Source organism: Pseudorca crassidens, chromosome X, assembly GCF_039906515.1.
Source record: "Pseudorca crassidens isolate mPseCra1 chromosome X, mPseCra1.hap1, whole genome shotgun sequence".
Taxonomy (NCBI): Eukaryota; Metazoa; Chordata; class Mammalia; order Artiodactyla; family Delphinidae; genus Pseudorca; species Pseudorca crassidens.
This window is the reverse complement of record NC_090317.1, coordinates 3,496,283-3,521,610: the sequence shown is the minus strand read 5'-3', so window position 1 is coordinate 3,521,610 and position 25,328 is coordinate 3,496,283. Positions and strand designations below refer to the sequence as shown.

Genomic DNA, 25,328 nt, shown 5'->3' with positions numbered 1-25,328 from the left:
TTATGCTTAGTGAAGTAAGTCAGGCAGAGACAAGTCGTCTATGTTATCACTATACGTGGGATCTAAAAAATACAATAAACAAATGTATATAACAAAACAGAAACAGACTCCAAGATATAGAGAACTAGTGGTTACCAGTGGGGAGAGGGAAGGGGGAAATGTCAAGATGGTGTAAGGGATTAAGAAGTAGAAGCTACTATGTATAAAATAAAAAAACCTGTAAGGATATATTGTACAGCACAGGGAATAAAGCCAATATTTTATAATAAATGGAGTGTAATTAACAAAAATATTGAATCATGATTTGGTAAACCTGAAACAATAATATAAAATTGTAAATTGGCAATAATTCAATTTTTTAAAAGTTTCTTCACATAAAAAAGACATTTATTAAGAGAGTAGAATTTAATATTCTCACCCCCACAAAAAAAACAAATATATGAGGTAATGAATATGTTGACTTGCTGAGGGGTATCCTTTCTCACTGTATACACATATCAAACCATCATGTGGTATACTTAAATCCTACAATTTATTTGTTAATTATACCTCAATAAAATCTAAAAACATAAGAGGCATGCTGATTCAAGTATGGAGAGAGCATGAAGCTAAAAGTGATAGTACTAGTTCTGTGAAAAATGCCAGTGGTAGTTTGACAGGGATTGCATTGAATCTGTAGATTGCTTTGGGTGGTATAGTCATTTTCACAATGTTGAGTCTTCCAATCCAAGAACATGGTATATCTCTCCATCTGTTTGTATCATCTTTAATTTCTTTCATCAGTGTCTTATAATTTTCTGCATACAGGTCTTTTATCTCCTTAGGTAGGTTTATTCTTAGATATTTTATTCATTTTGTTGCAATGGTAAATGGGAGTGTTTTCTTATTTCACTTTCAAACTACCACTGGCATTTTTCACAGAACTAGAACAAAAAATTTCACAATTTGTATGGAAACACAAAAGACCCCAAATAGCCAAAGCAATCTTCAGAAAGTAAAACGGAGCTGGAGGTATCAGGCTCCCTGACTTCAGACTACACTACAAAGCTACAATAATCAAGACAGTATGGTACTGGCACAAAATCAGAAATATAGATCAATGGAACAGGATAGAAATCCCAGAGATAAACCCACACACATATGGTCACCTTATCTTTGATAAAGGAGGCAAGAATATACAGTGGAGAAAAGACAGCCTCTTCAGTAAGTGGTGCTGGGAAACTAGACAGCTACATGTAAAAGAATGAAATTGGAACACTCCCTAACACCATACACAAAAATAAACTCAAAATGGATTAAAGACCTAAATGTAAGGCCAGAAACTATCAAACTCCTAGAGGAAAACATAGGCAGAACACTCTATGACATAAATCACAGCAAGATCCTTTTTGACCCACCTCCTAGAGAAATGGAAATAAAAACAAAAATAAACAAATGGGACCTAATGAAACTTAAAAGCTTTTGCACATCAAAGGAAACCATAAACAAGACCAAAAGACAACCCTCAGAATGGGAGAAAATATTTGAAAATGAAGCAACCGACAAAGGACTTACCTCCAAAATTTACAAGCAGCTCATGCAGCTCAATATCAAAAAAACAAACAACCCAATCCAAAAATGGGCAGAAGACCTAAATAGACATTTCTCCAAAGAAGAGATACAGATTGCCAACAAACACATGAAAGAATGTTCAACATCATTAATCATTAGAGAAATGCAAATCAAAACTACAATGAGATATCATCTCACACCAGTCAGAATGGCCATCATCAAAAAATCTACAAACAATAAATGCTGGAGAGGGTGTGGAGTAAAAGGAACCCTCTTGCACTGTTGGTGGGAATGTAAATTGATACAGCCACTATGGAGAACAGCAATGGAGGTTCCTTAAAAAACTAAAAATAGAACTACCATACAACCCAGCAATCCCACTACTGGGCATATACCCTGAGAAAAACATAATTCAAAAAGAGTCATGTACCACAATGTTCATTGCGCCTCTATTTACAATAGCCAGGACATGGAAGCAACCTAAGTGTCCATCAACAGATGAATGGATAAAGAAGATGTGGCACATATATACAATGGAATATTACTCAGCCATAAAAAGAAATGAAATTGAGTTATTTGTAGTGAGGTGGATGGACCTAGAGTCTGTCATACAGAGTGAAGTGAGTCAGAAAGAGAAGAACAAATACCGTATGCTAACACAAATATATGGAATCTAAAAAAAAAAAAAAGGTCATGAAGAACCTAGGGGTTAGATGGGAATAGACACAGACCTACTAGAGAATGGACTTGAGGGTATGGGTAGGGTGAAGAGTAAGCTGGGACAAAGTGTGAGAGTGGCATGGAGAAATATACACTACCAAATGTAAAATTGAGAGCTAGTGGGAAGCAGCCACATAGCACAGGGAGGTCAGCTCGATTCTTTGTGACCATGCAGAGGGTTGGGATACGCAGGGTGGGAGGGAGGGAAGAGATATGGGGATATATGTATATGTATAACTGATTCATTTTGTTATAAAGCAGAAACTAACTCACCATTGTAAAGCAATTATACTCCAATAAAGATGTTAAAAAATAAAATAAAATAAAAAACTAAAAGTGATAGTAATACACTGAACTTTTAGGATTTCAAAAGTTTTATGTAGGTTGAAATGATTAGAGTTAAACATATAGAATGAAATTTAATAAGGATAAATAGGGAAAATCATGCATTAATGTTTAAAAATAAATGCCATAGTACGTCGGATTGAGGCAATTGGCTGGTCAATAGTCATGAGAAAAAGATCTGGTGGATTTTACTTGATAAAAAGCTCAGAGTAATCCAAGGGGGTAATGTCATCACCAAGTAGGCTAATTCTGTTTTAGGCTACATTAATCCCTGTTTTACCATGAGGTAACTAGAACATATCTAGAGTATTATGCTCACTTCTAGAAAGCACACTTTAGGTTGGATATTAATAAACCAGGGAGGTCTCCAGAGCAGCATTTCCCAATCTGGTCTATATGTTACTTACATTCCAACTGAGATCTTAATAGGTGTTTTGGGGGAAGAAACGTCCCATGGTCACCAAAGACTACATACTAAAACTTCATCCTATATATTCATAATTATCATTAACATATCAAGGAATTTGTGTAGTCCTGCATTAAAAACCTAAGTGAAGCTAAATGATATAAATATGTATTAAGAGAATGTAAAAGAAACAATAGAAAACTATTAAAATCAATAAGTCAATACAACAAGGTCTCTGGATAGAAAGGCAAATATAAAACCAATCATGGGCTTCCCTGGTGGTGCAGTGGTTACAAATCTCCCTGCCAATGCAGGGGACACAGGTTCGAGCCCTCATCTGGGAAGATCCCACGTGCCACGGAGCCACAAAGCCTGTGTGCCACAACTACTGAGCCTGCGCTCTACAGCCCGAGAGCCACAACTACTGAGCCTGCATGCCACAACTACTGAAGCCCAGGTGCCTAGAGCCCATGCTCTGCAACAAGAGAAGCCACCACAATGAGAAGCCTGAGCACCACAACGAAGAGTAGCCTCCACTCACCACAACTAGAGAAAGCCCACGCACAGCAACAAAGACCCAATGCAGCCAAAAATAAATTAATTTTAAAAAATAATAAAACCAATCATATTTCTACACAGCAGTAACAAAATTTAAAAATAAAAATCAAGGGGCTTCCCTGGTGGCACAGCGGTTGAGAGTCCGATGCAGGGGACATGGGTTCGTGCCCCGGTCCAGGAAGATCCCACATGCCGCGGAGCGGCTGGGCCCGTGAGACATGGCCACTGAGCCTGCACGTCCGGAGCCTGTGCTCCGCAATGGGAGAGGCCACAACAGTGAGAGGCCCGCGTACCGCGAAAAATAAAAAATAAAAAAAGAATAAATAAATAAATAAAAATCAAGTCTCAAGGCATTGATTAATCAAAAATATGCAAGACCTCTAAAATGAAAATGTCAAAACATTATTGAGAGAAATTAAAGGAGAACAAAATGAATGGAGAAATATATCATGTTCATCATTTAGAAGGTTTAGTATTATAATTTTTTAAATTCCTCAAGTTAACCTATAGACTCAAGGCAAAGTCAATTCCAGATTTTATTAGAAAATGATAAGCTGATTCTAAAAGTTATCTAGAAATGCAAAGGGCCAAAAATAGCCAAGACAATCTTTAAGAAGAACAAAGCCGGAGGACTTATACTACCAGACCTCAAACCTATCTATAATATAAAGTAATTAATATACAAGTGGCATTTATCATGAGAATGAAGGTTGGTTTAAACATTTGAAAATCAATGTAATTCACCATATTAACAAAATTTTTTAAAAGTCATAGAATCAACTCAATAGACAAAGTAAGACCATTTGAAAAATTGCAATATTCATTCTCATTAAAAATTTTCAAAACCAGAGTAGAAGAGAACTTCCTGAACTTGATAAAATGCATCTAAGAAAAACTTACACCTAACATCATACTTTATGGTGAAAGACTGGAAGCTTTCTCTGTAAGATCAAAAACAGACAATGGTGTCTGTTTTCATCTTTTCTGTTCATTATATGCGAGGTCTAGTCAGTGCACTAAAACAAGAGAAGAAAACCAGTGCATCCATATAGCACAGGAAGAATTAAAACTTTCTTCTCATATGACATAATCATCTAGGTATATAATCTGATGAAATCTTTAAAAAATGTTACTAGAAATTCCATTTCTGGCATGAAAGCATGACGAGCTCTGCAGACTTGCTCCTCAGTGAAACTTGCAAAATGTATTTTAAAAACTACAATTTAAAGTTTCTGGAAATGGTCCTAAGGGCATACAACAAAAGAAAAGTAAACTATTTATTAAAGAAAATCTACTAAAACTCAGTAAGGAAATCAAGAGTCCAGACTATTTAAAACAAGAATTGTTCCCACCCTCCCCCTTCCCAGACCAGTCTGAAGGAAACTGTACTCCAGACTGGTGCAGCCCAGAAAGAACACAGGGCTCTCTCTTCTCCCAGCTCCCACTTAGAGGGCTATCTTCCTGGGAGGGGCAAGACACCAGCATTTCTCATCCTAGAGCAAGCTACCTATTGTTATGGCTAAATTCTGGGCAAGTTTGGCTGAGAGGTAGGAAATCCCTTCATCCTCCCAGCCCCCATTCATGGAATCTAGACTCTAACTTGGGCATGGCACTGCTGAGGTTACTGTGCCCTGAAGTGTCCTTGATCTGGTTCATGGGGCAGTGGTCCATGCTGGAAAAGGCAAGCTGAGGAGACCTGGAGCTGCTGTCAACCCCAGGCATGGGGACTTGATTTAAGGTTAGTCTTTTCTAAAACAGTTATCTAGTATTATAAGTTTCTTTAATTTAGCACTACTTTATACCATGTTTTTAATTTTGTTTAATTGAAAAGATTTTAAATTTTTCTTTTGAGTTCTTCTTTGACTTATATTTTATTTAGAAGTATATTATTTAGTTCGCAAGTACTTGGAGATTTTCCAGATATATCTGTTTTTAATTTCTAATTTTATTCCTTTTGGCCAGAGAACATACTTTGTATACTGTGAATTCTTTTAATTTTTTACAACAAAGAATATGGTCTATCTTGGTAAATGTTGTAGGTTCAGTTGAAAAGGAGGTGTATTCTGCTGCTGTTTGTTGGAGTGTTCTACAAATGACAATTAAGTCAAGTTGGTTGACAATGGTTCCTCTTTCTGCTACATTTACTTATTTTCTGTCTACTCGTTATATTGTTTATTGAGAGAGGAGTGTTAAAATCTCTAACTATAATTATAGATCATCTCTTTTTCCTTTCAGTTTCCTGTTTTTGCTTCATGTCTATGATTAGGTGCATAAATACTTAGGATTGTTATGTACTCTTTTCTTTCTCTTTATATTGGAGCATAGTTTATTAACAATGTTGTGTTAGTTTCAGGTGTACAGCAAGGTGATTCAGTTATACATATACATGTATCTATTCTTTTTCAAATTCTTTTCCCATTTCATTTATTGCAGAATATTGAGCAGAGTTCCCTGTGCTATACAGTAGGTCCTCATTGGTTATCTATTTTACATATAGTAGTGTGTACATGTCAATCCCAAACTCCCAATCTATCCCTCTCTCCCACCCTTTCCCCCTGGTACAAAACCTTAAGTTTGTTCTGTAAGTCTGTGAGTCTGTTTCTGTTTTGTAAATAAGTTCATTTGTATCATTTTTTTAAGATTCTGCATATAAGCGATATCATATATTTGTCTTTCTCTGTCTATCTTTAAAGTGGGTTTCTCTCAGGGACCAATTGTGGGTCTTTCTTTTTATCTATTTTGACCATCTCTGCCTTTTAAAATAGAAGTTTAGGTTATTTATATTTAATGTGATGATTAATATGGTTGCTATTGGTTTTCCATGTGTTTCATCTATTCTTTGTTACATTTTTCTCTTTTTCTGCCTTCCTATTGATTTTATAAACTTTCTTGCTTTATTAGCTATAATTTTTAAGTTCTACAGTGCACATTCTTAATTTATTACAATCTACCTACAAGTAATAATATCATATCACATCATGTGCAGTGTATTTCCATTTCATCTTCTGGCCTTTGTGCTATTGTTGTCATACATTTTCCTCACATATACATTATAAACCACACAATACAATGTTATTATTTTTGCTTTAGGTAGTTATTTATTAAAGATATTTAGGAAAAAAAGAGACATATTTACCCACATATTTTCCATTTTTGTTGCTCTTCCTTCCTTTTTATACATCCATTTTAATTTTATTTATTTATTTATTTATTTTTAATTTTGTTCTATTCTATTCTATTCGGCTGCACTGAGTCTTAGTTCTGGCATATGTGCTCTTAGTTGTGGCATGAGGGATCTAGTTCCCTGACCCAGTATTGAACCTGGGCACCCTGCATTGGGAGCATGGAGTTTTAACCACTGGACTAACAGGGAAGTCCTATAGATCCATATTTCTATCTAGCATCATTTTCCTTCTGCCTGACACATTTCCCTTAACATTTCTTGCAGTACAGACCTGCTGGTGATGAAATTTTTAGCCTCTATATGTCAGAAAATGTATTTATTTTACCTATGTTTTTAAAATATATTATCTCTGGTACAGAATTCTAGATTGACATTTTTAGTATTTTAAAGCTGTTGCTAACTACCTTCTTGCTTCCCTGTTTCTGACAAGAAGCCTGCTGTCTTTCTAAAATTTTCCCTGTGTATATAAATGTTCTGTTTCACTATGTTTGCTTTTAAGATTTTCTCTTTATCATTAGTTCTAAGCAATTTGATAATTTCCCTTGGTGTAATTTTCTTCATGTTTCTTGTTTGTTGAACTTGGTTTGGGCAGATTATAATTTTCATCAAATTTAGAATATTTTTTGACTAGATTTTCTTCAAAGACATTTTCTGCCTCTCCCTTCAGATAATCCAGTTACACTTATATTAGGCCACTTGAAGCTATCCCACAGTGCACTGATGTCCTGTTCACTTTTTCAGTCTTTTCTTCCCTCTGTGTTTCATTTTTGCTAGCTACCATTGCTGTGTCTTCAAGCTCATCAATCTTTTCTTCCTCAGTGTCTAATCTGTTGTTAGTCTCATCTGGTATGCATTTCACCTCAGATATTATGCTTTTTATACCTAGAAGTTCAATTTGTTTTTGTTTTTTTAACTTACATGTCTCTACTCAACATGCTCATATTTTCCTCTACTTTTGAACATATGGAATTTAGACATATCTATTTTAATATACTTATCTACTAATTCATTTGTGTCATTTATGCATCTGTTTTTATTGATTGGTTATTCTGCCTTTTGGGGTTGTATTTTCTTGTTTCTTTACATGTCTGGTAATTTTTGACTACATACCAGCCATTGTACATTCACCTTGTGCAAATATTCTTAAACTTTGTTCTGAGATAATGTTCTGAAAACATTTTGATATTTACTTTTCAAGCTTGCTTTTAAGCTTTGTTAGTTGGGACCAGAACAGCCTTTGTTTGGGGATGGTTTTGCCATGCCACTGAAGCCATATTCTTCTGAGTACCCTACCCTAACCCCATATGTTGCAAGTTTTTCCACTCTGGTTGGTAGCAACACAAGTTATTCCCAACCCTATTATTCCATCTGCTGTTGTCCAGTGGTCCTTTCCTCAACCTTGGGCTGTTTCCTTATATGCATGAGCTGAGCAGTACTTACCTGAAAACTTGAGGGAAATTCTCAGCAGATTTCTGGATCTTTCCCTCTGCACAACTCTCACTTCTCCATGCACCTCTTGCTTCTTCTCTGCCCTACAAATTTTAGCCATCTTGGCCACCCCAAATTCAAAACTCTTTCTCATCAACTAAGGGAGTCCACCAGGCACTATGTGGATTCTCCCTCCCTACACTGCAGCCTGAAATTTATTGAGGCAGTAAGGTGATATAATCCTATGGCTCAGCTTGTTTGTTTCACTTCTTTCAAGAATCACTGTCCTGTGCTGCCTTTGTTCAATTTCTGATAACTACTATATACTATGTTTGTTCATTTCTTAGTTGTCTTTTAAGAAGATAAATCTGGTTCCTGTTACTCCATGTTAGCCAGAGCAAAAGGCTCCATGCATATTTTTCATGGGTACTCAAACTCTTAATGTCTACAACTAATTTCCACCTCCTTCCCCTACCTTCTTTGTTCCAACCAAACTCCAAAAGAAACATAATAAAACAAAATACTACTGTTCCTCCTCCAATATTCCTTATTTTAGAAAATGGCACCACTCAGTCATCTAAACCAGGAACTTAGAGGTTATCATTTTCTCCTCCCTTTCCCCTAATCCCATAATTTAATCAGTCACCAAATTCTCTACATTCCCACAATCATCACCTTCATTCTGGACAACTGAAATCAATTTCTGACTGGTCTTCTCTTCCTCCAATACTGCCCTATTCCAGTCTATTATTTATACTAAAGCAAGAGCCATATAGCCTTCATCTAAAAACAAACAACCCCAAAAAAAGACCATGCAAACATATCTTTAACTTTAATTAATAAGTGAGTTTATTATAGTGGTATAGGTATAGTAATTCCAACACTATTCACTATTTTATGTATATTGTAGAATAAAACAAATTAGTAAATCAGTGAAGAATAATTTGTTCAATTGGAATTAGTGGTATCAGTATAGACTCATTACACATGCACATACACATATGTCTACATTTATACACATATTTGTTTATATATCTATATGTATATATATATATACGAATATATACAGGTGTGTGTATATGTATATATGTAATTTTCTATTTTCTCAATTCTGTCCACTGAAAGGTCCTAGATGCAAATGACACCAGTAGCAATGAAAATATCTAGCACACAGAAGTTGGATTTTAAATATAATTTCCCACAAAAAAAGATGCTGTTTCTTCTTGGAAAAAATGATTGATTATAAGGCTGAATGAGGGAGAGTACAAGTTAAGTCTGGAATATACTGTTATGCCAAAAAGTGCTCAAAAATGAGAATATATCAAAAGTCAGCTTGAATAAGCTCCCACCAAGCAAACACAGGGAATTATGAACAAACATTGTAATCAAAATAGATAATAATATATAATAATATTAATGGATTACATTTCATTCAATAAAATAAGAATCCATCTGTTCATGCTGATAGTTACCTAATTAACTAAAGAGAAGGAAAGGGTTTTATTACAATAGAATATCATATAATAAATGTAGATAATTGGCAAAAGTTGAATATGGACTACAGATTAGTAAATAGTATTAGGTCACATTTTCTGAATTTATAATTTCATTGTAATTTTATAAAATAACTTCTTTGTTCTAAGAAAATACACACTGAAGTATTTAGGGATAAAGGGTTATGATATCTGCATCTAATTCTCAAATGGTTCAGGAAAAAAACATAAATACATTGGTATACTTGCCCTTTCAATATGGTCCATGAGGTATTATAATGCATTTACTTCATTGCGATCATATTGCTGATCATACTAAACTGAGATCCCATCTAGCCATCAGATTTCTCCTCTTTGGAATATCAGGCTGATATGTGCTCAGGGTTTTTAGAACAAAGACATGTTTCCCAGCTGTTCCTGGGACACACCTGCCATCCAGGCAGGGATTGGTATTTTATTACCAGAAACGGGTGTGACCAAATGTTGTGGTTTAATACCCTATATGCATTTACCTAAGTGAAATTTGGAACCTTCCAAAACCAGACCAGAGAGATTGACCATTGAAATGAAGGATTAGAACTAATTTCCAGTGCTCAGAGGGAAGAAACTCAGCTTTACACTAACCTCATTGATCAAGACACTATTGAAGGTACCTTAAGAATCTTTTTAGATGACAATAGCCAAGAAGATCTTGAAACAATAACTGACCTCCAAGCCCAGGTCGCAGCCGGTTGTCATAGCCATCCAGAAGACGATCCAAGATTCTGGTGAATATAGTGATGTTGTCGGTGCTGTCATCAGGAATATCTGGAGCATGCTTCGGAGAGAGTCTGAGGCAGTGGAAGAAAAAGAGACACAAAATAATAGTTCTTAATAGCAAACAATTAAATGTCTAACACTTTAATTCAAGAAAATGTCAATCAGTAGACTGGGCCAATTAAATAGCTTTGTACTGCAACCAAACCAGCAAGCACTTTGGCATGAGCCAAACATACAGTCCAGCCCCAACCCAGCAGTGGAGAAACACCAGTAGAAATCTTGGACAGGATATCTGTGGGAATAATACATGGCATAAAGTTGATTTATCACATTTTGTTTCATGAACAAAAGGTCCTCCAAAAAAAAAAAGGAAAATTTTGTTAACTTACCCCTTTTCTAGCCTAGAGAAACACAGGTTCACAGGACAACAGACCCAGAAAGACCTTTGAATTACATGTAATCTACCTATCTCTCACCCTATGGAGATAAGGCAACAAAGCAATAGCAGTCCATTAAATGTTAAAGCTACCAGAACGCTTAAGAGATTCCTAATCTCTTTCATTTCATACATGGGGAAATAAGCTCAGAGAGAACACCAAATTTGCCCACAGTCGTATTGCTAGTGAGGGTCAGAGATAGAACTATAATCCAAATTTTCTGATCTTCTAGAGACCCTCAGCTACCTTCTGCTTATCCAGTGTGGATGCCTTCCGCAAGCCTTTCCAAGCAGTGGGCACTTTACTAATCACCTAATCAGGCCGAGGCTGTGACTAATGCTTTCACTTTATGAGGAGGGGCTTGGTGTGGTTTGACGGGACTAGAAATAAAGAAAGGCCCTGGGTAGTTTTGGGGAAAGAGAGATATAGTGAAGGAAATGGCTGTTGCCAAGGGTCAAGAAGCATGGTGTAGAATCAAGTAATAATCTAGAAGTCAGGAATCCTACATCCTAGTACCAGCTGTATTCGTGATTTGGAGTAGACAATTAAGCAAATTATAGTCCTATAGGTCTCAGTTTTACCCATTCTTACTTTGGACCCAGAAGGTCGCCATTAATAGATATATAATAACTATTCATAGCATCCAGTTAATCGGGGCAATAAGAGACAGGTTAACAGTTAGAAGGAATCTTGAGAGGCAGTCAATATGTCTTCCCACCAAAATAGTAGGCACATCTGAATTGAATAGTTCTTACTCTAAACTGCCACTCCCTGGCTGATAAACTTTGAAAAGTCATTTTGAACCCAAATTCCTTAGTTCATAAACCGAATTCAATTCACATAATCGTTCAATGCATCTTTAATGAGCATCAACTCTGTGTCTATAGAAAAAAAACAGAGCAGAAAAAAGGTAAAGGTAATCGCGCCTCTGCTTACAGGTGTTCTGAGACACTCAAATGATAAAATAGATACACGTGGAATGAAAAAGGTACCTAGGCCTAAAAAGTCTGGAGACATGAATTTGAATTTATTAGTTGAGTGACCTTAAGCAAGTCACATAACACCTCTAGTAATAGCCTTCTCATCTTTAAAATTAAAATAACTTCACTGATATGTTGTATCAATATTAAATAATGCATTAAAATTTCCAGACTTAATACTTAATATCTAGAAGTATTCAAAGTTTGTTTTCTCTTTTGTAAAATAGTAGCTTATGTACTTGAATGCATAATTCAAATGTAAATAGTCACAACAAAATATTGGCACCCCCATCAGCCAAAGCCATAAGGAAAGCTTTGGTCAAAAAGCACTGGAAACCAGTGAAGACTAGAGGTGATTGGCTGGTTTAGTGAAGAGTACCACAAGTGATACAGATACCTCATTTGGAAGGGGGAAGAAAGAAGGAAACTGTAGTGCAGAGCTAACTGACATCAATATGCTGAAGAGATAAAAACAGACACCCTGTCAGGTCTTGGCTCACATTTAACTTAATCACCAATGTTCTGAATCCATCTTACATGGGCTGTGGGGAGAGAGGCTACAGGAGCTCAATTGATTTTGTGAAAACCTCTTTCTCATTTTCCCTTAACTCTCACTGCGGGGAATCTTGACCCTGGTTAGCCTAGTTTGATTTCTGGGAAATAGGTCTATGAATTGAATGAAAAGCCAATTTTTTTATTACTGGAAGGGGATAAAAAGTAGAATCCTCACAGAGTCATAGCAAGCTATAAAGGGCTTCAGAGATATCTACTCCAGGTGGATTTATAGATGGAAATTGTAAAGTCCCTGAACATAAGTTTTAACCACACTGACTGTTAATGGAAAAGTTAAAATTTGGATCCAGAATTCCTGAATATAAAGCCAATATACTGTGCTGCCTCTCTTACTGAAATAATAATTTCCTTGATGATGCATTTCCATCCCTTTCTGACTGTGCTGATAGCAGCATTCTTCACTAATAAATTTTAAGTCAAAAATTAATGCAAAATATCATTCCAAAACAATTTTCAATAGATTTCTCTATGATTTTGCACTTGATTCCTGATAAATTTTTCTTCTTATGTGGTCAATTATTGCAGGGGGAGCTGGAATCTTGTTTAATCTAGAACACAAGTTAGAACTCTCTCTTCTTAAATAACTGAAGTGCAACAAGCTGAAGATTCTGTAGTTTGTACCCATCCAAAATAGTCTGGGGGAACAACAAAGAATCATAGTATGTCAGGATTATGGAGGACCTTAGAGACCATATAATTATTTCCCTTCATTTTACAGATTGACAACCTAAGACACCAACAAAAGAAAGGGATTGTTTAAAGCCACATGCTTATTAAGTTGATGAGACTGATGCAATAACCATGCTTTTTTGCCTTATATCTGTCATTACTGGCTGGACTAAATATGATATTAATAATGCATCATTTAAAATGAAAATGATGTTACTAATACAGTATCTATAGGTTAGGCAAGTTTAGTCATTTTTTTAGTCTTAAAAATGGAATAGTGGTAAATCCAAAGAACTAGGGTCAAATGAACAGAGTTTTAGTCCTGAATCTGCCACTAACTGATCATGTGAACTATTTCCTTACATGTGACACAGAGATAATTCCCCAACTTATAATGCTTTCGGAAGAAATAAGTAAATAAGATAATAAACCATAAAATTGCTTTGTAAATGGTAAAGCTCAACATACATTGAGGTTGATCATTCCTTTTCCCCCAAACTCCTGAAGATGTAATGAGACACCTTTGAAAGATATGCACTTCTATGCTATGGGAAAAGTTAAGCTCACCAAGTGATTAAGTTCAGGGTAAGTAATAAGTATTAGTTCAACTACATTGAGAAAGGACCCTGATGTGTTTATGTCAGGGGGAAGCAGAAGAGGCACAGATGTGGAGTTGCTGATACAGTTCATAAAACAACCTAAAGAGAGGATAAATTTACTTCATTAAAAGGATGGCATTTTCCCTAATACTGTATTATCTCCTGGGGGAGAACAGATTTTAAAAATAAAGAAAATCCAAAATTACTATGCAGAAGGTAGTGTCAACAAGATGGAGAGGTCTCAAAGCTCATCTCCCCCTTACACACACACACACACACACAAATCCATAAGAACAATAAATAACTACAAACTGAAGAAAACAGCTAAGGGAAAGCTCTAGAAAACAAAGAAGCAGTAGCAAAAACCTGAGGAGCTCAAAAATCAAGGATGGCCACATAGAAAAGTACAGGAAGCATGCTACCTATGTCACCTCATCTCCCAGTCAGGACCTGCTCTGCACCTGGAAGAATCACCTCTGAGGAAGTTCACCACACAGGGAGAAGGAGGGCAGGAGAACCCCAGCAAAAAGCCTCACCACTGTGGACATTTGCAGCTTTTGCTACAGAGGTCTCCCACAGTCTTTCCTGATTCTGATGTCAGTTGATGAAATGGAGTGGCCCCCTCTACATCTCTACTCCCTGGAGCTGTCACTGAGGTGAGACTTGCCCTCAGGGTCCCCAGCTGCTGCTGTGCCCCACTCTTAGAAATCAGATGCCACAGCATCTTGCCATATACGAGACTGGAGCTGCCTCTGCTCTTCACTCTCCCCTGGCCACAGTCAAGGCTTTGTCCCACCTTCACCAGGAAAGCCTCTTCTGCCCTGGTCTAGCCTCCCTGGTTATAAGTCACACTATGGCTGCCATCATCCAGGCTTTGCTGCTGCTGCCCTGAGTCCCACCCACCAGGTTCCAGGACAAGGCTCTGAATCATCATTGCCAGTGGTGCTAAAATTGCCCTAAGCCCCACCTCTTGGGTCCCAAGTCACTCTTAGACCTCCATTATCAGGGTCCTGATGCTGCCATCTGGGACCCACCCACTGCATTCCAGGTTGTGGCTCTGGGTCTTCATTGCATGGGATGTGGCTGCTGCCCTGGGCCACACATCCCAATCCGAGGTCAAGACTCTGAACTGTCATTGCTGAGGTGGACTCCACTGCCCTGAACCCTGAACTCTGGATTCCAGGTTGTGTCTCTGGCCCATCACTGCTGAAACCAGGCTACCTCTACCCTGAGCTCTCCACCAACCCCCATCCCAGATCAACGCTTTGAAACATCATTCCCAGGTGTGTTACCACTGACCTGAGCTCTCCCCTCAGGTTTCAGGTTAGGGCTCTGACACATGATAGCTGGGACTAGGTAGCCACTTCCCTGAGCCCCATCCCCTGGGTTCCAGGTCACAGCTCTGACCATCATTGCCAGCACTGTGCTGCCACTGCCCTGTGCCCAGGTCCCTGGATCCCAACACATAGCTTTAACAGACTACTACCAGAGTTGTGTTACTGCTTTCCTGCAACTTCCCCCTGGGGCCAGAGTTGAAACTTTGACCCACCATCCCCAGGCTATGCTACTACTGTACCCTGGCCCCTGGGCTCAAGCCACCATTGTACCTTGTCATCCCATGGCTTGTGGAACTGCTGCGTTCTGCCCTCTCCCTACCAGCCAGAGTCACAGCGGTGAGCCCCTGAGACCCAGGTACTGGTTCCATGGGATATCTACACATGCCCACATCCTAGAAACCAGTGATATAGCTGCAGCAAGTGCACCTGTGCTTCAGGACCCAGGTGCTGTGTTAGTTCCATGTGCACTGGATCCTCGGGCATTAGCTCTGAGGGTTCTATGTGTCAGCATGCCAGACCAGGCATTGAGAAGGATCTCCTCAGGTAGAACACCCTCCCATGGGCAAAAAAATAAGGGGTGAGAACAGAAAGACCCCAGTAGCCTTAGCCTCTGAAGATTCCAATAGCCCTATCTGCCATTGCCACCTGCAGGTCCTCTGCAGCCTTGGCCACAGAAGACACCCACAGTCTGGCCAATGGCAATGTCTGCCAATGGAGCAGCATGGAGACTACACCACTGTGCCTCACCAGGAACCAAGGATGCTGCATCCCACCCAGCTGGTGCCTTTTAAAGCTACCTCCAAGTGAAAGTCTTTCACTACTGTAGCCAGTCCAAAAAGAATGGAAGAGGTGAGTGCACCCTTAAATGCACAGACATCAATACAAACCAATCATAAAAATGAAAATGTAAGGAAATGTGATACCACTAAAGGAACAAAATAATACTCCAATAACTGACCCCAAAGAAATGGAGATCTGTGAGTTATCTGAAAAAGAGTTCAAAATATAAAGAACTCCTACATGCCAATTAGAAAAAGAGAAACAGCTCAATTGAAAATGGGCAAGGGATAAGAACACATGGTTCATGAAAGAGGATCCAGAAATGTCCAGACACACAAGAAAAGATGCTCAACGTTACTAGTAACTGGGAAGATGCAAGTTAAAACACCAAGGGGATTCATCTCATAGCCAGCATATGTGCAAAGGCTGAAAAGTTTGGTAATAGCAAATACTGGGGAACATGTAGGAACCAGGAATTATTCTGAGGGTCAGATGATGCAATTACTTCCAGGAGCAATTTGACAGGATCTAACGGAGTTGAAGATGTACAGTCCTTGTGACTCAGCAATTTCAAGTCCATTTGACTCTACTAGAAACCTCCTTGCCTGAGCATAAGGAGGAAAGTAGCAAGTTTTCTCTACTGTACTGTTCTTTTGGTTTTGTTTTGTTTTTTGCAGTATGTGGGCCTCTCACTGTTGTGGCCTCTCCCGTTGCAGAGCACAGGCTCCGGACACGCAGGCTCAACGGCCATGGTTCACGGGCCCAGCCGCTCCACGGCATGTGGGATCTTCCTGGACCGGGGCACGAACCCGTGTCCCCTGCATCAGCAGGCGGACTCTCAACCACTGTGCCACCAGGGAAGCCCATACTGTACTGTTTTAATTGCAAAACATAAATATGAAATAACGCTTGCTCAGTTAGAGAATGAAAGTGTAAACTCTGGCTTTTGCATATGATCCTAGACAGCAATGAAAATGAGTAAATTAGATTGACATGTATTAAGCCAGATAAAGCCCAAAATCAAAAATCTGAATAACATTGGGCTTCAAAAGGATATGTATAATTTGACATCATTGTACAATTTTAAAACTCATAAAAGTTTTATATTTTAGACAGTTGTGAACTGTACATTGAGTAAAGTATAAAAATGCATATCTGCATAGTGTTCAATTATTATAAAGTGAACCTCTATGTAACCAAATAACCAGAACCCCAAAAGCCCCTGTGCGTACTTTTCTAATCCAACCCAGCCCCTCCTGTTCCCCTATAGGTAACAACCAGCCTGAATTTTTGTGTGTATAATTAATAATAATAATTGTAAGGATGCTCAATGAGATTCAAGTGAACACAGATAGACAAATCAATGTACTCAGGAAAATAATACATGAACAAAATGAGAAACTCAACAAAGAAACAGAAATTTTTAAAAAATGAACCAAACAGAAGTTCTGAAGATGAATACAATGGATAAAATGAAAAATGCAATAGACAGCTTCAACAGTATGCTCAATCAGGCAGAAGAAAGAATCTGTGAGCTTGAAGACAGATAGTTTGATATTATCCAGTCAGAGGAGAATTAAACAAAAGAAATTAGAAATTAGAATGAAAAAAGTGCTGTATAGCTCAATATTTTGTAATAACCTAAATGGGAAAAGAACTTTAAAAAGAATAGATACAGGTATATGTATAACTGAATCACTTTGCTGTACACCCAAAACTAACACAACATTGTTAACCAGCTATACACCAATATAAAACAAAATTAAAAAAACAGAGGGGAAACAGAGACTTTACTCTTGGAGGACACACACAAGGTCTTGCATGCATCGGGACGCAGGGCAAAAGCAGTGACTTCATAGGAGCCTGGGGCAGACCTACTTGCTGGTCTTCGAGGGTCTCCTGAGGAGGCAGAGGGCAACTGTGGTTTTCTTGGGACATAAAAGCTGGAGGTGAACACCCCTGGGAGTACCCATCTGAAGGCTGACATCTTGCTTGGACATTAGCACCAAGACCTGGCCCAATTCAACAGCCTCTAGACTCCAGTGCTGGGACACTTCGGGTCAAACAGCCAACGGGGCAGGAACACAGTCCCATCCATCAACAGACAGGCTGCCTAAAGACTTCCTGAGCTCACAGCCATCTCTAGACACTCCCCTTGACATGGCACTGCCCACCAGAGGGCCAAGACACACCTCCACACACCAGTGGGCAGGCACCAGTCCCTCCCACCAGGAAGCCTGCAGGAACCTCTAGACCTACCTCACCCACCAGGGGGCAGACACCAGAAGCAAGAAATATACAGTCCCACAGCCTGTGGAACTGAGTTCACAAACACAGCTCAGAATCTACCTTGGGGCCAGCTGGTCCCTGGCCCGTGGGTGATGAGAGAGTACTACTGGGGCATATAGCACATCCCATACAGATGGCCACTTCTCCAAGCTGGAGAAACATAGCTAACCTTCCACATACATAAAAACCCAAATAGAAGGTTTAGAAAAAGTGAGACAGCAGAGGAATATGTTGCAGATGAAGGAATAAGATAAAACCCCAAAAGAACGACTAAGTGACATGGAGGTAGCCAATTTACCAGATAAAGAATTCAAAGTAATGATCATAAAGATGATCCAAGATCCTGTGAAAATAGTGGATGCACAGAGCAAGAAGTTACAAGAAGTTTTTAACAAAGAATTAGAAAAAATAAAGAACTGAACAGTTGAAGAATACAATAACTGAAATGAAAAATACGCTAGAAGGAATCAATAGTAGAATAAATGAGGCAGAAGAAGAGATACATGAGCTGGAAGACAGAGTGGTGGAAATAACTGCCATGGAACAGAATAAAGAAAAAAGAATGAAAAAAATGAGGACAGTTTAAGAGATTTCTGGGACAATGTCAAATGCAGCAATATTCACATTATAGGGATCCCAGAAAGAGTAAAGAGAGAGAAAGGACCTGAGAAGATATTTGAAAAGGGAATAGCTGAAAACATCCCTAACATGGGAAAGGAAGCAGTCACCCAAGTCCAGGAATCACAGAGAGTACCATACAGGATCAAGCAAAGGAGGAACTGGCTGAGACACATAGTAATCAAACTGACAAAAATTAAGATAAAGAGAAAATTTTAAAAGCAACAAATAACATACAAGGGAAACCCCATAAGGTTATCAGCTGATTTTTCAGCAGAAACTCTGCAGGCCAGAAAGGAGTGGCATGATATATTTTAAGTGATGAAAGGGAAAAACCTACAACCAAAAATACTCTACCCAGCAAGGCTCTCATTCAGATTTGATGGAGACATCAAAAGCTTTACAGACAAGCAAAAGCTAAAAGAATTCAGCACCACCAAACTAGCTTTACAACAAATGCTAAAGGAACTTCTGTAGGCAGAAAAGAAAAGGCCACAACTAGAAACAAGAAAATTATGAAATGGGAAAGCACACTAATAAAGGCAAACATACAATAAAGGTAGGAAATCATCCACACACAAATATGATATCTAAACCAGTAATTGTGAGAGGAGGAGAGTACAAATGCTGGATATTTCCAATACATTTGAAATTAAGAGATCAGCAATTTAAAACAAGCATGCATATATGTAGACTGTTATATCAAAACCTCATGGTAAACACAAACCAAAAATATATAATAGATATATACACAAATAAGAAACAGTAATCCAAACACAACACTAAAATAGTCAACAAATCACAAGAGAACAAAAGAGGAAAGGAAGAAAAAAGACCTACAAAAACAAATCCAAAACAATTAACAAAATAGCAGTAAGAATATACATATCAATAATTACCTAAATTTAAATGGATTAAATGCTCCAACAAAAAGACACAGACTGGCTGAATGGATACAAAAACAAGACCTGTATAAACGCTGTGTACAAGAGACCCACTTCAGACCTAGAGACACATACAGACTGAAAGTGAGGGGATGGAAAAGTATTCCATGCAAATGGAAGTCAAAAGAAAGCTGGAGGAGTAATACTTATATCAGACAAAATAGACTTTAAAGACTAAAGTCTTTAAAGAGACAAAGAAAGACAAGAGACAAAGGACACTACATAATCAAGGGATCAATCCAAGAAGAAGATGTAACAATTGTAAATATATATGCACCCAATGTCGGAGCACCTCAATATAGAAGGCAAATGTTAACAGACATAAAGGGAGAAATCGACAGTAACACAATAATACTGGGAGATTTTAACACTCCACTTACATCAATGGACAGATGATCCAGACAGGAAATCAGTAAGGAAAACAGGCCTTAAATGATGCATTAAACCATATGGACTTAATTGATATCTAGAGTGTTTCATCCAAAAGCAGCAGAATACACATTCTTTTCAAGTGCACATGGAACATTCTCCAGGATAGATCACATGCTGGCCCGAAAAGCAGCCTCAGTAAATTTAAGAAAACTGAAATCATATCAAGCATCTTTTCTAACCACAACATTATGAAGCTAGAAATCAACTACAAGAAAAAACTTCAAAAAATACAAACAGGTGGAGGTTAAACAATATGTTATGAAACAACCAATGGATCATTGAAGAAATCAAAGAGGAAATAAAAAAATACCTAGAGACAAATGAAAATGAAAACATGATGATCCAAAACTTATGGGGTGCAACAAAACAGTTCTAAGAGGGAAGTTAATAGAGATACAAGCTTACCTCTGGAAACAAGAAAAATTTCAAATGAACAACCTAACGTTACACCTGAAGCAACTAGAGAAAAAAGAATAAACAAAACTCAAAGTTAGTATAAGTAAACAAACCATAAAGATCAGAGCAGAAATAAATGAAATAGACTAAAAAACAATAGAAAAGGTCAATGAAACTAAAAGCTGGTTCTTTGAAAGGAAAAACAAAATTGATAAACCTTTAGCCAGACTTATCAAGAAAAAAAGGGAGAGGGCCCAAATCAATAAAATTATAAATGAAAAAGAAGTTACAACCAACACCACAGAAATACAAAGGACTGTAAAAGACTACTACAAGCACCTATATGCCAATAAAATGGACAACACAGAAGAAATGAACAAATTCTTAGAAAGGTACAATCTCCCAAGACTGAACCAGGAAGAAATAGAAAATGTGAACAGAACAATTACAAGTACTGAAATTGAATCTGTGATTTAAAAACTCCCAACAAACAAAAGTCCAGGACCAGATGGCTTCACAGGCAAATTCTATCAAACATTTAGAGAAGAATTAACACCTATGCTTCTGAAACTACTTCAAAAAGTTGCAGAGGAAAGAATACTTACGAACTCATTCCATGAGGCCACCATCACCCTGATACCAAAGCCAGACAAAGATATCACAAAAAAAGAAAATTACAGGCCAATATCACTGATGAACATTGATGCAAAAATCCTCAACAAAATACTAGCAAACCAAATCCAATGATACATTAAGAGGGTCATATACATGATCAAGTGGGATTTATCTCAGGGATGCAAGGATTTTTCAATATTCACAAATCAATCAGTATGATATACCACATTAACAAATCAAAGAATAAAAAACTTCTGATCATCTCAATAGATGCAGAAAAAGGTTTTGATAAAATTCAACATCTATTTATGATAACAACTCTGCAGAAAGTGGACAGAGAGGTAACATACCTTAACATAATAAAGGCCATATATGACAAACCCACAGGTAATATCATACTCAATGGTGAAAAGCTGAAAGCATTTCCTCTAAGATCAGGAGAAAGACAAGGAGGTCCACTCTCACCACTTTCATTCAACATAGTTTTGGAAGTCTTAGCCATGGAAATCAGAGAAGAAAGAGAAATAAAAGGAATACAAATTGGAAAAGAAGAAGTAAAACTGTCACTGTTTGCAGATAACAGGATACTATACATAGAAAGTCCTAAAGATGCTACAAGAAAACTACTAGAGTTCATCAATGATTTTGGTAAAGTTGCAGGGTACAAAATTAATACACAGAAATCTGTTGCATTTCTATACACTAACAATGTAAGGTCAGAAAGAGAAATTAAGGAAACAATCCCATTTACCATTGCATCAAAAAGAATAAAATACCTAGGAATAAACCTACCAAAGGAAGCAAAAGACCTGTACTCCCAAAACTATAAGATGCTGATGAAAGAAATCGAAGACAACACAGACAGATGGAAAGATAAACCATGTTCTTGGATTGGAAGAATTAATATTGTCAAAATGACTATACCACACAAGGCAATCTACAGATTCAATGCAATCCTTATCAAATTACAAATGGCATTTTTCACAGAACTGGAACAAAAAAATTTTAATTTTTATGGAAACACAAAAGACTGTGAATAGCCAAGGCACTCTTGAGAAACAAAAACGGAGCTGGAGGAATCAGGTTCCCTGACTTCAGACTATACTACAAAGCTACAGTAATCAAAACAGTATACTGGCATTTAAAACAGACATAGGTCAATGGAACACGATAGAAAGCCCAGAAATAAACTCATGCACATATGGTCAATTAATCTATGACAAAGTTGGCAGGAATATACACTGCAGAAAAGAGAGTCTCTTCAGCAAGTGGCAGGGGAACATTGGACCGCCACATGTAAATCAATGAAGTTAGACTACTCACACTATACACAAAAATAAACTCAAAATGGATTAAAGACCTAAAAATAAGACCAGATACTATAAAACTCCTAGAGGAAAACTTAGGCAGAATACTCTTTGACATAAATTGCAGCAATACCTTTTTGGATCCGTCTCCTAGAGTAATGGAAATAAAAACAGAAATAAACAAATGGGGCCTAATTAAACCGGAAAGCTTTTGCACAGCAAAGGAAACCATAAACAAAACAAAAAGACAACCTACAGAATGGAAGAAAATATTTGCAAATGATATGATTGAAAGGGATTAATTTTCAACATACACAAACAGCTCATACAGCTCAATATCAAAAAAAAAACAACCTAATCAAAAAATGGACAGAAGGTCTAAAAAGACATTTCTCCAAAGAAGACATACAGTTGGCGGAAAGGCACATAAAAAGATGCACGACACTGCTAAGTATTAGGGAAATGCAAATCAAAATATAATACACCACACCAGTATCACCTCACACCAGTCAGAATGACCAACATCAAAATATCTACAAATAATAAATGCTGGGGAGGGTGTGGAGAAAAAGGAACACTCCTACACTGTTGGTGGGAATGTAAATTGGTACAGCCACTATGGAGAACAGTATGGAGGTTCCTTAATAAACTAAAAATACAGCTACCATATTATTGATCCTACAATCCCACTCTGGGGCATATATCTGGAGAAAACCATAACTTGCAGAGATACATGCACCTCACTGTTCACTTTAGCACTATTTACAGTAGCCAAGACATGGAAGCAACCTAAGTTTTTCATCGACAGATGAATGTATAAAGAAGGTGTGAAATATATATATATATATATATATACACACACACACATACATGCATATACACATACATACACACACCAATGGAATATTTCTCAGCCATGAAAAGAATGAAATAATGCCACTTGCAGCAATATGGTTGGACCAAGAGATTATACTAAGTGAAGTAAGTCAGACAGAGAAAGACAAATATAATATGATATCACTTATATGTGGAATCTAAAAAAATGATACAAATGAACTTATTTACAAAACAGAAGCAGACTCACAGACATAGAAAACAAACTTATGGTTACCAAAGGGGAAGGGGGGAGGGATAAATTAGGAGTTTGGGATTAAAATATACCTACTACTCTATATAAAATAGATAATCAACAAGGACCTACTGTATAGCATAGGGAACTATATTCAATATCTTGTAATGACCTATAATGGAAGATATTATAAAAAAGAATATATATATATATAAAAAACTCAGTTATACATATAGGAGTTACTGAGCTGTATACCTGAAACTAACACATTATAAATCAACCATATTTCAATAAAAAAATTTTAATAAAAAAGAAGTTAATCTTGAAGAAGAAGCATAAAAAAATAAAATACATTTTGTCTAATAGGAAAAAAAATAGTTACAGCTATAATATTATGTTGATAGATACATAACATAAAAAGATGAAAAGTGAGGCATCAATATAAACTGTGGGGGCAAGTAAATGTGTAAAACTTTCTTATGCAATTGAATTTGTTATCAGCTTAAAATAGAAGATTATAAGATACATTATGAAAGCCTCATGGTAACCACAGAGCAAAAATTAGATACACAAACAATGTAGAGAAAAGAATCAAAGCAACCCACTAAAACAATCATCAACTAACAAAGAAAGACAGCAAGAGAGGAGGAAGGAAACTAAGGAACTTCAAAACAATCAGAAATCATTATTAAAATTTAGTGATAGTAAGTCTTTATCCAATCATGTCTTTAAATATAAATGTTTTAAATTCTTCAATTAAAAGACACAAAGAAGCTAAATGGATAAAAACAACAACAACAACAAATACCAAGGCCCATCTATATGCTGCCTATAAGAGGCTCACTTAAGCCTTAAGCACACTCACAGGCTGAAAGTGAAGGGATGAAGGTATTTCAAGCAAATGGAAATGAAAAGAGAGCAGGGGTAGCCATATTTATATCAGACAAAAGATACTTTAAGTAAAAAACTGTAACAGGATACAAGAAGGTCATTATATAATGATAAAAGGGTCAATTCATCACAAGGATATAACAACTGTAAACTCATGCACACTCAATATTGTAGCACATAAATATATTAAACAGTTATCAATGGATCTGAAGGGAAAAATAGACAGCAATGAAATAACAGTAGGGGACTTCAATACCACACTTTCAATAATTGATCCATCATTCAAATAGAAAATGAATAAGGAAATAATGGATCTGAATGATACCTTGGACCAAATAAACCAAACAGACATTTACAGAACATTCCATCCAACAGCAGCAGAATACACATTTTCTCTAGCACACAGAGAACATTCTCCAGGATGGTTCATGTAATATATCATAAAACATGTCTTAGCAAATTTAAGAAGATTGAAATCATAAAAACTATGTTTTCCAACCACAGAAATATGAAACTAGAAATCAATAACAGGAGGAATGCTGGAAAATTGAAAATATGTGGAATTGAACAACATGCTCCTGAACAACAAATGGGTTAAAGAAGAAATCAACACGGAAATCAAGAAATATTTTGAAACAAATGAAAATGGAAGGACAACATATCAAAACATGTGGGATGCTGCAAAAGCAGTTCCCAGAGGGACGTGTATAGCAATAAATGCCTACATTAAGAAACAAGAAAGATCTCAAATAAGCTAGAAATAGAAGAACAAACTAAGCCGAAAGTTCACAGAAGAAAGGAATTATCAAAGATCAGAGCACAGAGCTTCCGGGAAGATGGCGGAAGAGTAAGACACGGAGATCACCTTCCTCCCCACAGATACAACAGAAATACATCTACACGTGGAACAACTTCTACAGAACACCTACTGAACACTGGCAGAAGACC

The 25,328-nt window shown here is 37.1% G+C and overlaps 1 protein-coding gene across 7 annotated transcripts in view; it reads right to left on the bottom strand.

The window, feature by feature from the left end:
- GABRA3 (gamma-aminobutyric acid type A receptor subunit alpha3) overlaps nucleotides 1–25,328 on the bottom strand; it is a 313,063-nt gene that overhangs the window by 115,201 nt on the left and 172,534 nt on the right. For all 7 annotated transcript variants that reach the window (XM_067724647.1, XM_067724648.1, XM_067724646.1 and 4 more), the window contains one exon: nucleotides 10,394–10,515. In XM_067724647.1, coding sequence (XP_067580748.1) covers nucleotides 10,394–10,515 — 122 coding nt within the window. The remainder of the gene's footprint in view (nucleotides 1–10,393; nucleotides 10,516–25,328) is intronic.